This window comes from Octopus bimaculoides, chromosome 20 (genome assembly GCF_046866305.1).
Source record: "Octopus bimaculoides isolate indiv1 chromosome 20, ASM4686630v1, whole genome shotgun sequence".
NCBI lineage: Eukaryota > Metazoa > Mollusca > Cephalopoda > Octopoda > Octopodidae > Octopus > Octopus bimaculoides.
In genome coordinates this window covers 42,227,329-42,243,831 of record NC_142947.1, presented here as the reverse complement: position 1 = coordinate 42,243,831, position 16,503 = coordinate 42,227,329, and the positions used below count along the sequence as shown (strand labels likewise).

Genomic DNA, 16,503 nt, shown 5'->3' with positions numbered 1-16,503 from the left:
AACCAAGTTACTATGTATAAACTGTGTGATATATTGAGACTGTCTCACCATATCCAATAGGATTCATCATTATGTGTTGGAGGGTGTAGACTAGTCCTTAGATAAACGAAGATATGGTGTCGTTGAGAAGATGGCTATTTTGGAGGCGCCACATCCTTTATGCAACTACTTGCGTGCCGTAAGCATGTTCGATCACGACAGCAATAATAACAATGTGAAACCACAGTATTTATTTTATGTATGAATACCGGGACCTTCGAAATAGTGTCCCCAGTCAAATGGCATTTGTACTGATGCGACAAGACCACGTTTGTGTTTAGACACTTATAAAACGAATCAACTTTAAAGGTAGATATTCCTGTGTATGTATGCCTTGTCCAGAGTAACTCGATGCAAGATCGGTCCGTCGGAGACTAAACCGCCAACCCAATCAAGAAAGGAGGTTGGTTTTCATGGTACAACTTGCAGGACGATAGACAAGTTCTGTCAAAAGACATATTAGTTCAGTTGAGTCATCGTTCACGGAAGAAGTTGGAGTAAGAAACTCTTAACCAATGGGAATGAAGGATCACTAATTGTCGTTAGAACGTCTTTCAAGAAGAAACTAAAGTCGTATATATATATATATATATAAAAAAGACTTGAAGTGTGGTAGCTTTTCTGGTTGTCTCCACTTCGTTTGTGCCATTAGTGTTATATATGGGTGTGTTGAAAAATGGGCTCAGTACAGCTCAACACTTTATCTACACAAAACAAATTTGCGCGCAGATTGATCTTGGACCCTTGGAACGGTAAAAGGAGGTTCAAAGGAGGCCAACGGAAATGGAAGAGTAATGAATCATACTGGCATTAAAAGCTGGAAGGTTGTAATTTTTAACTCATAGGTGGCGTGCATGGATCTTGGTTGCTTTATCTTATGTGATAATGGAGGTATTCAGTTGCATTCCGAGTGAGTGAGCAGTACATCACGAGCATTACACTGCTCACCCTCTGGCAAATGGTTCCGAGGTGGTTTAAAGAAAGTTTGCCACTACTAAACTGGCCAGCACTCCAAGGCTGTTTGCTATTCATTTATGCAGGCGTAATAGAAACGTTCAGCATCCATCCGACTTAAATCATTGTCTGTCATGGGAGAGTCCTGAATACCTCTATGTGACTGAAAGTGGACTAACTGATGATAATAAATAGAAACTGAGTAAACAGTGAGTGACAGCTGACGGTGTTAGTTCGACGTGTGTTGTTTTAACTGTCGCTTTAACGGCGAAAGAAGATGCAGAAATTCGTAACCTAAGGCACGATACGGAACAAACTGAAATAAGGAACTTTTCTCATATACGGTCGGTGCGACCGACATTAAGAAATGAAAAGCAGAAAATTAAGCCATGTTTTGGATGTGGGGTATTACACTACAGATTCGACTGTCCTTATAAAACTCGAAAATGCTTCTAGTGTGGGAAGGTAGGTCATAAAATATCACGGTGTAAAACAAAACCTAGAAAATGGTTGAACAGCAAAAATCATGTAAACAGTTTATCGGTGACAAGAAATACGAACGAGATTCAAAGGAAATCTGTGTATGTAAAAATTAATAATACAAATGTAAAATTACTGTTAGATACAAGTAGTGACATTAATTAATGAAAACACATGGAAAACAATCAGAAAACCTACACTACAGAAAACCTTGATGATTGCACGTGGAGTCTCGGGTATTACAAAAATAATTAAAGGCGAAATTATCTGTAACGATACATATCGCTGTAAGACTATAAAAGCGAAAGCTTATGTATTAAAATATATAAGCAACCTTTTTAGAACTTACTAGATGGAACTGTTCGACTTATGGGATTTACCCATAAATATTTTTTGTAAAAATGTAGTGAGGTAATGCGCCAGTCTTAAAATAGAGTCAGAAGATCTTTTAAAAAAGAAGTGAAAAATTTGTTCTCGATCGTTTTATTTTTGTCGGATGGGTTGGATCGGCGCAACAAATTTTGAGCAAAATTTCAGGCGAAAGAAAATTTATTACCAGGTTTCAAAACCAGACGTAATGTATCATTTGCGGCACTGAATCAAGTGAATAAGGAATTAGACAGACTTGGAAAAAGGGGTGTGATTAAAAAATGGCCTATTCAGATTGGGTGTCTCTAGTAGTGTATGTAAAGAAGAATAACCATAAATTTCGGGTAGGTGCATATTTCTCGATGGACTAAGCGAATGTTTAAGACGGTATAACTACCCACTACCTAGCCCAGAGGAAATCTCCTCGAAACGAAATGGTGGTAAATTGTTCTGGAAATTAGATCTTTCTAATTTTTACTTATAAATACTGGTGAAAGACGAATGTTCTGAGCCTCTAATAATTAATACCCATAAACATCTATACAAATTTAACCGGTTTCCTTTTGCCCTAAAAGTTGCTCCTGCTATATTCCAAGAAGTGATGGGTGCGATGCTTGCAGAATGTGAATTCACGATGACTTACCTGGATGATATATTAATTAAAAGTGAATCCTGTGATCAGATGAAAAAAAAAAACAGGTTACAGTTTCAAACTGGGTGAGAAGCAATACAAATTTTTCTTGCCTAAAATTAAGTACTTAGGACTAGTCACTTATATGAATGGTTGTCGACCTGATCCATCGAGGGCAAATGCATTTAAAAGTATGCCCCCACCCCGACAAATATATCTACTTTACAAGCTGTCTTGGGACTTGCAAACTATTATCAGATTTATATGCAAAACATGGACAAGGTAAGTGCACCACTAAATAATTTACTAAAAAAAAAAGGTATAAAGTGGAATTGGTTTCATACATTGTCAGAATGTGTTCGACAAAATGAAAAGTTTTAACGTCAGATTTGTCTTTAGTACATTTCGATCCTGCATTGGCGATTGTATTACCTTCAGATGCCAGTGAATACGATATCGGAGCAGTAATTCTACATAAATACGATGATGGTAACATGAAAACCGTGGTCCATGCTTCGTGTTCTCTGTTACCAAAAGTACAAACCAAGATTGCATAAAGTTTAAGAAACTACATTCAAGAACTACTATTCACACACAAAATCATTCTTCTGCTTGAGATGTTGAATTTGTAAAGCTAACAACCTAAAATTTGGACACAATCTTGACTGCTAACTGGCAGATTCTAGATGTACACAAGTGTTAAATGATTAGAAAGAAGAATATTTAATAGCAAAATTTGATGACTGCAAACTGCATACATAGACACAAAGCATAACTATTAAGCGTCTCTTGACCACTCTACCACTCGACAGATAAAATCTGAGAACATCACTTTGGAACTGTCACGAGACATGTTCATTCAACCGTGGCAGCCTTGATTTTCGGCGCAAAAAATATGGTCACATATGAATTCCAATCAGAATCTAGACAATTGAAAAGCAGAGTAAACTGTGAAAGTGGTTAAGTCTTTAAAACGTTTAAAATAAAATAATCTAAACAAATCCAAGTGTCATATAAACTTTGATTTGTCATATTTCTACCCGTGTGGAAAACAATAATTTTGTTTACGATATGTATATATATATATATATATATATATATATATATATATATATATATATATATATATATATATATATATTAAATTCAGATTACGACAAACGTAAATCAGCTAGCCACCTACACTTTTCTCTGCAAAATAGGGGTAGTTTATCCTGTTCAGGCTATATTATTAGCATTATTCTGCGATTGAGTATTTAAAATCACTTCTTTAATATATATATATATATATATATATACCCACATATAGGACACACACACACACACACATATATATAGACATATATACATATATTCACACAGACATATATATATATATATATATATATATATATATATATATATATATATATATATATATATATATATATATGTATGTATGTGTATATATATATATATATAAATATATATATATATATATATATACATGCATACATACATACGTACATACATGCATACATACATACGTACATACATACATACATACGTACATACATACATACATACATACATACGTATATATATTTATTTATTTATTTATTTATTTATGGGTTTCAGCCAAGTGGGTGTGGTCATGCTGGAGCACCACCGTGATTTTCTGTCTTTATGCTTTGCTCTCTTCACGTTCCTTGCATGGCTCTTCTCCTGCACCTGATATAGTCCAACCAAGAGTTTTGATGGCACATCTGGTGTATAAGAGAATTTGATAGATATATAATTATATATATATATATATATATATATATATAATTATACATCTCTCTCTCTCTCTCTCTCTCGTTCTGTCTCTCTCTCGTTCTCTCTCTCTCGTTCTCTCTCTCTCTCTCTCTCTCTCTCTCTCTCGCTCTCTCTCTGTATATATATATATATGTTTGTAGCATCTTTTATTGATGGATTCTCCGATTATCGGATGACATCAAGCCAAAAATTTACCCTCGTCAGGTGATGTTTAACAAATAATCACATAGGTACCTAGCGAATTTGAACTAAGCCGCTTGGTAAGTGTATAGCAACAGAAGCGAATTTGCTATTAGAAAAGTTGAATTTAAGAGGATATCAGTCACATTCTGAAGGCAGAAATCAGAATCTATAAAATATACACAGATCACCATCATGATTATTTATGGGTCCTGTGACGACCATAATAAACAGTCTAAAATAAAAGACGAAAAGGAAAGAGCGAAAAGAAGGGAACTGAAAGAAATCGTGGTTCCACAACATACATTGGACAGGGTGCTTAGGTATGTATATATCGGCATATATATATATATGTATAAATAAATTGGAGTAGCATGAAACGTGCGTACTGCAATCACCTTTGAAATCCGTGTTGCTTATTTTTTGATTTTGATCACCTATCCTTTTGGGATACGATATTCGGGTGCCTACGCATAAGTACCATATTCAACCTTGAATCTATATCTAAACCGTATATATATATATATATATATATATATATATATACGGGTAAGACTTTAAACTGCATCTGGTAGTGGGGACCATGGTACGTATCATGGTACGAAAGTTCCTGAGTTTTAAGGGGTGTCGAACTAACTCTTGTCCACTAGTGTTCCCAGCTCTACTCTGACCCATGGTAGAAGCACGTGTTAGTGTCCCAGCTATCGCTTAACTGAGATGAAGGTGGTCAGTCTGGAGGGTGATCGGTCTAGGGAAAGGAATCTTCGATATAAAACCACTTCTGCAATGGGGCTGGCGAACAGATCTTGATTATATCTGAGGTACCCGGCAGCTCACTACATTCGACCTAATCAGATGTAATTCGTTCCCAATCCCAATGGTGCCACTGGTGAGGGTAGGTGGCTATGTGTGTGAGCGTTGTTATCGCAAGACATAGTCCACCCGAAATGAAATCCTGACTAGACCATCTGTGATTTGAACAATAAGCGTCTTTCAGGCTGTGTCGCTTGCTACAGACCATACATTTCAGGCTGTTCTCGGCATCCTGCATGCTGGAATACCCACATTCTAATGAATTCTACAATGGTATGATACTACACACACACAGCACACATACACACACACACACACACACACACACACACACACACACACACACACACACACACACACACACACACACACACACACAACACACACACATAAATTTGTCGTCACCAGAAACATTTTAATAAGATTAAGCGTAAATAAATTCGAATAATCTGTAACATCATGTTGTTCTGAACTAACCAATAAAAACACTAGACTTCATTAAATAAAGCTTTGCAGTTATAGTCAGTACAGATGTTGAACGTACAAAGTAGTTCTCTAAATGAATATTAAAACAGTTTCGGAAAAATAAAGAAGTAAAATGAATACAAACATTAGGAAATAAATAAATTAGAATCCTAAAATAAACTGGAATTTCTGTTTCATTTTACAAATTTCTGCCGATGTCAGCAAAATATTTTGCTGAGTATTGCGTGTGTCAATCGTAGATCATCACCATCCAATCACAAAAGGTGTCATTTAAAAGGAGACACCCACAATTATTGTTATATCAATCTCATTGGTTCCTGAATTTACGATTAGATTTCCGGCAGAGTTGGGTTGTGGAGAGTGAACAAAATCAAAAAGCGAGAATCACACGTTAACAATCTTCAGTTACGATCCAAAAGCGAGAAGCTCACAATTATAATCTCCAGCTTCCATCAACTTCAGATTTATCATAAAACCAAAACGAAATAAGAGGCAGAACGGACGACCGTCACCACAATGGATATCGCAAAAGTGGGGAGAATCATTTCGCAGCGATTTTCCATTGCTTCTTTTATAACTTTTGGACTGTTTCTCGTGTTGACCATCACGATTCTTCATTTAGATGCCAGGACCAGAAAGATGGAAGAGAAATCAACCGCAGTAAGTAATGGACGCTGGGAGTTTCTGTATTTTGAAATGCGAGAAATTTATACGTACATATATACATACAAACATACATACATTCATACATGCATGAACACATACATATGTACACACGTATATATATTTGTGTAGACTTAGATATATGTGTGTATGTGTATATATATGTATACACGTATTTATATATATATATATATTCATGCATACACACATACACACACACACACACACACACACACACACACACACACACACACACACACACATACACACACACATAATCTCTAAGCATTCTTTTCTCCCTCCGGGTTTTTTCATTCTCTCTCTTGTTTGTTATCCTCTTCATCCTTTCTGTCGAAGAGCCTGCGATCGAAAGTTAAAAGACTTTTCCATTCTACCCGAGCGTTGAACTTAATGCCCTTGCTTGTGGTTTGTACACCTACCCTTGTCTTATTTTTTGTAGATTTGAAATCTATCTATCTATCTATTTATCTATCTATCTATCTATCTATCTATCTATCTATCTATCTATCTCTCTTTCTCTCTCTCTCTCTCTCTCTCTCTCTCTCTCTCTCCCTCTCTCTCTCTCTCTATCTCTCTCTCTATCTATCTATCTATCTAAGAACGCATTCTTTCAGCTTCCGTTTACCAAATCAACTCAGATGACATTGGTTCGTCTGAGGCTATACTAGAAGGCTTCCATTTATTACAGAATCTTCTTACCATGCAGCCAAGCCTGCGCCTAAAGAAATCGTTTCCAAGCCGATAATCGAACCCTGAGCTACTGAACGATAGCCAGGAATTATATGTGTGTACATATAACATGTGCACACACATAATTCTTATATATTTCGCCTATGAAAGGCCCAGGCTATGTCTAACGTAATAGCACCACCTGGTGATGCCTTTTAGATTGTGATTCACATCTGTCATATATGAGACACCATAGACAACTCTAGCAAAGACTCGTTATTGTTGGAGACATATACTGGTGTTGGAGGTTGGTCTGGGATTTTGGGAGGGAAATTAGTCCTCAGAACTTTTTAATTTTACGGTATTTTTGCTTTTATGTATTCTGCTATAATATTAAAGAGAGCCGGACCGGTTGAGGTGAAGTAATCGTGTCATATATATATATATATATATATATATATATACATATGTAACTATTGCTGCGTGGAAGGTGTTTATAAGACATTTAAAAACCACACAAAAACCGTTAGATTCACTCCAATACTTAAATTTAATTTATCAAAATATTTTCGTCGCTTTGAGACCGCAACCTACAGCACAATTTTGTCAGTGAACGGGTCACGGTCTCAAAGCGACGAAAATATTTTGGCAAATTAAATTTAAATGTTGAAGTGAATCTAAGGGTTTTTGTGTTTCTTAAATGGCTTATAAACACCTTCCACGCTGCAATTGTTTTAGTTCCATGACATGATCTCAGATCAGGTCATTTGCTACGCAAGAACATCTCCGTAATATATGTATGTATGTATGTATGTATGTATGTATGTATGTATATATATATGTATACATATATATGTATATATATATGTATATATATATGTATATATATATATATATATATATATATATATATATATATATATATATATATAAGTATGGCTCGTATATATATCTACTTACATACTAATGGATGGATGCTTTTTAATGTGTTTAGACAGATAGATACGTAGAACTATCGATCGTTCGATAAATAGATATATAAATATATGGGTAGATAGGTAGACAGACTGAGAGAGAGTTTGATAGATAGATAGATAGATAGATAGATAGATAGATAGATAGATAGATAGATAGATAGATATAGATAGATAGTTGCATTCACGTTATATATTTTGCTTCCAAATTTTGGCAAATGGTCATAAATTTCAGGAGGTTGTAGTTTGATTCCTTACACGCCAGTGATGAAAAGGTTCTGAATCTATGGACCTCGAAAGAATAAAGACAAGGCGCGACTACGCGGAATTTGATCATTATCTTGAAATATTCAGTATTCTGCATGACAATTATAAACCCCCAAGAAATGTTATGCGATAGACAGTATTGTAAAAATAAAAAGCAATGAAATTGTCAATTACTATACGTAGCAAAGCCATACAATTACAAAAATGTAAGTTAGTTTTCAAGGCAATAATGAATTCTGTTCCATGTAAAATATAGTTTGACATTTCTTGCCTAAATAGTTTACATAGAAACGCTTTATACATATACATGTACGTCTGCCGCTTTATACACACACACACACACACACACACACACACACACACACACACACACACATATATATATATATATATATAAATATATATATATATATATATATATATATATATATATACGTCTGCCGCTTTCGTGTGCATACATACATGAACATGCATAAATGTATCGCTTTATGTATATAGTTGAATGTGCGTATATATATAACCTGGAATCGACTGATGAAAGAAAATTCCGAATGACCTGTCCTTGTTTTCTTTGTATCGTCTACCTGGATGTTTTGTTCCTTTCTTGTATCACATAACTGTTTGGATGTTTTACGTTCTTGTCCTATTTTCTATTATATATATGTATATATATATATATATATATATATATATATATATATATATATATATATATATATATATATATATATATATATATTTCCCCCTCTCGTTCTTCCTTCTGTTACTACTATATCTCTCTCTTCCTCCCTGTCTCTCGCTCACCTATTTTCTACTTCCTCCCCTTTTTCTCCCTCTACCACTCTTTCTCCTTACCCCTCGCTGGTCACATGTGTCAGCCCTATTTCCTTTCTTACCTTGGCTGTCGCCAAGCACGCACACGAATATTCTTCATCCCGCTTCCTTCCAGTTCGTTGCTTCACAGCGTTCAATATACACATAATTTTTCACGTCTGGCCGTATAGCCTTTATTGTTTATTTTCACTGCTTCGTTTTCCTGTCTTGTTTTCTGTCCGCCACTACATTCCTCCGTGGTACAAATTTAATTTGTGGTCCGTGGCAAGAGCCATTTTAACGATGCGTCCTGCCCTAACTCTTCGAAACGCCAGTGTTAGAATGGTGGCAGCTGATGACGGAAATGTTCTCTATGTGGCCTGTGTGTTTTCTGTACGCTGTTTATCATTTTGTCTACGTTTTGTTTGCCACGTCCTGTACCCAGATAAGCATCGATATATACAGGTAGATGTAGGTATGTACATACATGTACGTGTATATGTACATATACTCATTTATTATTTGTATTATATATATATATATATATATATATATATATATATATATATATCTGTAGCAGCGTACGTACACTTTGGTCTCTTATATATAAGTATACATTTTAAAAAATCTTGTACAACTCTATTTCTGTCTATCAGTCCTTTCACTTTTATTCGTTCATTCTACTCTTCGTCCTTTCGTTCCCTCTCGCTCACATTTCCTTACCTTTACTTCTTTCTCACTTTCCCTCCACTTTTCTCTTCACTGTGTCCCTGTCATTTTTCTCGCCCCTCCTTAATTCTTTTGTCCCTCTGCCTCTATCTCTCTCTTTTCTTCCCAAGTGACCGGCGTTCGGCTAAGCCTAATCTTTCTTTCTTGGCCGGCCGTTGTGCGTGCAACGTCGATATTCCTCCCTGTGCCTATGAAACACTGTATCCCTGCCGTGAGGCTTTATTTCCACAAATGTCAGCTTAATTTATTTCGTCCTTCGTCGAAAGAAACCTGTTGTTATGTCCTGTTATTATTTTTATTGTATTTGTATAGCATTGTTCTTTTTTTCTGACCTTGTTTTTGTATACATTCGCTGCTTTCTTCCAAGGAATCTATTGCTCTTCGCTTAGTTTTTCCTTGGGGCTGGCCAGATTGGAGCAATCTCGAGTATAACCAGCCGAAATTGCAAAGATAACCTGGAGCTCGACTGATGAAAGAAAACTCCCAATGACCTGTCCGTGTTTTCTTTGTATCGTCTATCTGCATGTTTTGTTGTCCCTTTCTTGTATCACTTAACTCTCTGGATGTTTTGCGTTCTTGTCCGATTTTGTATTATATATATATATATACATATATATATATATATATATATATATATATATATATATATATATATATATATATATATATATATATATATATATATATATATATAGTATGTATGTATGTATGTGTGCATGTATGTGTGTGCGTGTGAGCTAGTGTGCATGTTTATATATATATGTTTATATATATATGTTTATATATATGTGTGGATGTATATATATATATATATGTGTATATATATATATATATATATATATATATATATATATATATATATATATATATATATATATATATATATATATAAACATACATATATAGATGTGCCCATACAGACACAGAGGCACAATGACACACGCATACACATAGAAACACACACAAGTATATATATATACATACACTATCGTTTTCATAATTTATTGCCGAAGAATTACTGGGATGATTTGTTTACAGAGATCAAATCATTGGCGTTACATAAGCTCCCTCCCGATCAAACACGTATTCGCACACGAAGAGATGCACCCATACATACACACAAACGCATATATATAACCTTGTGGACCGCTGAATACTGCACAGATTTTGTCTGTGAAAATAAGTATCTTTTCCAGTGAACGAAAAATGAAACTCTCCAAAACCACGTATCTCTCACTGTACGTCAACATGCACGTTGAATGTATCAAACACAGGGTACAGTAAGTAACTTTTTACTTGAAAGAAGAATAAAATTCCAAAACCATGTTTCTCTCAGTATATGTAAACACGCACGGAGAATGGTGTAAATACATTCAGAATTTTCAATCTATGTTCGTTCACCATTTTTGTTTGGAAGATGCGGAGACTTCAGCTGAATAAATGCGCACAGAAAGGTAAATATATTTTTAAATGTAGGTTACGTAGAAAGCGAAATGAATTGATTCTGGGATATCTACCCACTTGTTTGTAGATTTACAAACTAGAAGATAAGTTTTTCTAAATGCATTTGCTACATTCTCCGTGCGTGTCTTCATTCGTTAAACTTAATTAGCTCTTATTGTGATGGATATGCTTTTGCCAAAAAAAAAAAAGCATGAAATAAAGGAGTACCGATGCACAGAAGCGGTAAGAAAGCGGTAAACCACCAAGTTGTGAAACAACAATTTAAATTTGGTGGGATTAATAATGAAGTTATCACACAAATCTCCAAAAGAAGCTGTCCAAAAGTGCCATTATTGTATTGTTTAGCTTCAAATTGTAATCATTGATGAATTATCTGAAAATCTATTTCCGTGATGTTATTTCTATTTTTTCACAGAACCGTTTCCTTTCCAAGAAATCTCTCGATGATAAAGCTGTTCACACGCCAAGTAAGAACTAATTTTATATCGTGCAAGATCAAAACGTCAAAGAAATGTTCGGGGACCTGATTAAATATTCTGTTTCAATCTCTTTGAGCTAAAATCATATAAACGCGTCTCCTCACCTACTGGCTTCTAATATTTTTCGGGTTCCAATCGTTTTTCATTACTTACCCTATCTGCTCAACAAAATACACAACTTTTAGTTACTTCCCTAAATTCATTTGAAATTGTCTTGTACTTTACCATAATTTCGTTAATAAAAAGTAACCCTCTTATGCTATGATATTAGCTATGTTTATAAGGGTTTATATGCGGGACCACGTCAATAAATGAAAGCAATTTTGTGTACATGTAAGAATATAATCTGGAAAAATAGGTTGTAAGAAATATTATCAGTTGAGATCTAATGTTAGTGTAAACAATAAGAAATTCTAGGTTGCACTCTTTGTAAGAAACAGAACCAATAAGCCATCCACATATTGTTGTTGCTCCCTAATTCTGCGAGTCTGGTGGTTGTAGATAAATCATGCACCAGTTTTAGAGAGCCCATTCAGAGGGAAGTAATTGTTATTAAGATTACCGGTTAGGTTGACAAGCGTAACCAAACACTAGACTGTGAGTACAATCTGCTCATCTCTTTTCTGGTATACCCCTAGATCCCTTGCCGGCTGATCCAGCTTGAAGAATTAGACTTCTGTTTCTTTTCTGTGAGATTAATATCGCATGTCCGTAGTACAGCAGCTGTCACCTCTCAATGCAGAGAAGCCGATGTTCGACCTGGAGACATTTGCTGATCTCTCACTAACCATCGCAGTCGAATAACGTTGCTCCAGAAATCCCTTGCATTTCGAATAATTTCAGTCGTAGTATTTCAGTCACTAAATTTTAACTTCAACACCAATAGTTAATGTTTTCTACCTTCGTGTTCCGTACTATTTGTGGCCTAATTATTATTGCATATTCTGTACTTTTGAAGGTCTAATAGTTAAGAATATTCTAGAAATTTTGTGCCTGCATTTCTCATTCTAATTCGTATTTTTAACGGCAACACTTCTTTCGTTATAATTAATTATATTCACCTTGGTATTTTAAAAATGATACTATTCTAAATCTCTTTTAAATACAGATATTTTACAAATGTTAAAATTCTCTTTGCACCTAAAATTAAAAATCAATTAATAGCGGCATATCTGTTATAAATAAACATATTTAGAAACAATTTTTATTTTGAAATAATGTTATATTCTAATTAACTCATTAACAATTAGTTGTAATGAGCGAAATTTGTATTTTAATATGTTTTTAATATGTAGATTCATAAAAACAAATAATAAAAATATGAAATCGCAAAAATAAATTTCATAACTGTTTAATAATTTTAGACAGGTCTTTCCCCAACATATTTGTCTCATTCAACGATTTCATTTCACTTTAAATAATACATTTCTTCTCTGAAAAAGAAACAAGTATTTTGATTTTTTTAAAATTATCAGCTTTACCCTTTCGTCACTTAAAGCCACATAACTGATTTTGTAGCTAATATTTTTTGAGAAAGCTCCCACCATAAGATTCGTTTCTTGGAGTTCTTTTACCAACGATACGGAGAAAGAAGTGCCTTGCAGCGGCTACAGAGGATATATTTAAGCGATAACTAGTATAAAGCTTAGTGATCAATATCTTAGAATGACAAAAATATATCAATTTGTTACAATGATTGGTTTTCCGTGATCACTTAAAGACACACCACTTTTATAGCACATTTTTTAGGCGAGTTTTTGGTCATAAATTTCATCCCATATAGAACTTCCATTGAACATAGCTACTGTACTGTTTTCTTTAACAATAGCTGAGATGTTTTGTTGAAAAATCAACTTTTGGGATTACTTACTATATTTTTTTAATCACTTTAATTCATACAACATTTTCTTAGCTAATAATCTTCACCATAATTTCCTCGCAATGAGCACTTTCTTATTAACTTAATTATATACATTCCTTTAAAACTAACCAATATAAGTTGATTCAAAGTCAAATTTTCGCCTTACCCTCATATTTTGTTCTAGTCCTTTATTTAATTCACCAGCCTTCAATTACTTTATCTTAAACATTTAGTTAAAGACTCGATCATCGTTGCTAAGAAAACCGCATTCAATTCGGCCGAGAAGTGAATTAGTGATGAATCATGCAAATCTTGACGAGTCACTAAAAGTATTCATTCACCCAGAGGCGTCGGTGATTCTTTCCCGGAATCAGATTTACGTTCAAAGTACAAAGAAGTTTCAAACCCTTTCTTTCTTTCTTTCTTTCTTTCTTTTTTTTTTCTTTTCTTTCTTTCTTTCTTTCTTTCTTTCTTTCTTTCTTTCTTTATTTAATTCATTCTTTCTTTCATTCTTTCTTTCTTTCTTACTTTCTTTCTTACTTCTTTCTTTCTTTCTGTCTTTCTTTCTCTCTTTCATTTCTTCTCTCTTTCCTTCTTTCCTTCTTTCCTTCCTTCCTTCTTTCTTTCTTTCTTTCTTTCTTTCTTTCTTTCTTTCTTTTTTTCCTTCCTTCCTTCCTTCCTTCCTTCCTTCCTTCCTTCCTTCCTTCCTTCCTTCCTTCCTTCCTTCCTATCGTCCAATCATTGTCTCCCCAATTCATTAATGTGTAGCCAAGAAATTCTTTCCTACATGGTTCACCAATTATTTCTTTTAAACTATATTTTTCCCCTTTAAATTTCGCAGGACCCGGTCCTGGATCCCTGTATACCCGGTGGGGTAGAACAACCTGTCCACGTAATTCAAGTCTGGTATATGATGGTTAGTATATTCTGTTTCTAATCTCTCTCTCTCTCTATTTCTTTCTTTCTCGCTCACTTTCTCTTCATCTCTCCCTCTCCCTCCCTCTTTCTCATCTACACAGACGTTTATCCTATTATAGTTTATCACGTTTTAAGTGACGCTTATAGATTCTCTTGAGATTACACGAGACTACTTACTCCGTTGAATTTATTTGGTCATAGACGAAGTATGAATCTTGTGAAGAATGATTACACGAACAGGGTATCATCGAAAGTACACTTCAACCCAAACACAGAATATAGTTACCTAAGGACTGTATCCATTAGCTACGCACTAAATCAGCACGTCATGACGCTAGTGCACCATGGTAAGGGAATTCTGAACTTTCCAGTCACAATCCAATATTTTCCACCTCTTCCCCAATCAATCTCACAACATAGGAATTGAACAAAATCGTGTTTTGCATTTTAGAGAAAATGCGTGACGTAACGGCCTTCCCTTCACAATCTTTCGATATCAGCACACAACCATCTGCAGCCTTGTATCTAGATATATTATTACATATTACCAGCACAAATACCTAAGCGCACACCTACAACATATATATATATATATATATATATATATATATATATATATATATATATAAACAACATACACACAAAATGTACACACGTAAAGACATTCAATGTTCAAACATACCCACACACGCACACACATAGACACAAACACACACACATATACATACATAAACACTTAGACCCAATAACGCACAAACACGTATCTGTGTCTTTTATAATAGCAAACTTAAAATTGAAAGCTCCTTTTCAAGGATTTCTTTTAATCCATCTTTCATTCATTTCACACATGACTTAACTTTATATTTTATTGACTTGATATATTCTTACTAATTCTAGGTGTGGTTGGTGGATCAATACATAACCAAACAGGTGGCGGAAGTAATCTCTTATGTTTACCTAACGACCCCATTTGGGCCAAATATACTACACAAGTTGAAAGAAGGGGTCTCATATATGGAAGTGAATATGAAATAGATCATGATTCTAGGAAAAAATTTTTTCCTTTTAACCATGCTGAATCAATTGATGATCACAACGTTCCGTGTGCTGTCTGTTTGACACGACAACCTGCTGTTGTTATGATGTTACCAGCGAGGACAGTGTGTTACCCTGGTTGGTCAACTGAGTATTCAGGATATTTGATGACCGAGGCTCATTATCATAAGGGCAGACATGAATATGTATGTGTGGACCATGCACCAGAAGCTGATCCAGCAGGTTACAGAAACGAAAATGGAGCTTTATTATATTTCGTGGAGGGAATTTGTGGTTCATTGCCATGTCCACCGTATGTCAATGGACGAGAATTAAGCTGCGTTGTGTGCAGTAAATATTGAACGGAATATAGTTGAATTTGCTTCTCTAGGAAAACTTATGTTGACCAAGTACAAGGTATAATATGATATCATAAAACAATATAAACATTTTAAATTCTGTTTGATAATATTTTATCCTAGTCATATAAATCGTTAAAATACTCTTCCCTGCTAGTTAACAGAGAATATGAGAATTATGCTAATAGAACAATGCAAAGATGAGCGAATAATTCTAGAAAACGTTGTATAAGGATCGGTTCATAAATCTAAAATGTGGAAATAAAATAATATTTCGTTTAACTGTATTTTGTGTTCTCTCTTAAATATTAACAAACCCCACTTGAAGTAATATCATAGATGTATATGATGATTCCATCATTTTCGACAGGAATGTAAGTAGTAATCCTGTCACGACCTATTTTTTAATCTGTATTTATACAACCTCGTGACCCCGCCGCAAAATTAATTAACATATTTCAAAATCGGTACACGTTACCCTCAAACATTGTACTATTACCTA

The 16,503-nt window shown here is 34.5% G+C and overlaps 1 protein-coding gene across 1 annotated transcript; it reads left to right on the top strand.

Moving 5' to 3' along the window:
• The first annotated feature begins 6,080 nt into the window (after positions 1-6,080).
• Positions 6,081-16,288, top strand: LOC106877462 (short-chain collagen C4). Its single transcript, XM_089338451.1, has 4 exons — positions 6,081-6,409; positions 11,765-11,816; positions 14,531-14,605; positions 15,505-16,288. Exons 1-4 carry the CDS (start codon positions 6,266-6,268, stop codon positions 16,002-16,004), a joined length of 771 nt encoding a protein of 256 aa, XP_089194577.1. The 5' UTR covers positions 6,081-6,265; the 3' UTR covers positions 16,005-16,288.
• Positions 16,289-16,503: the final 215 nt, after the last annotated feature.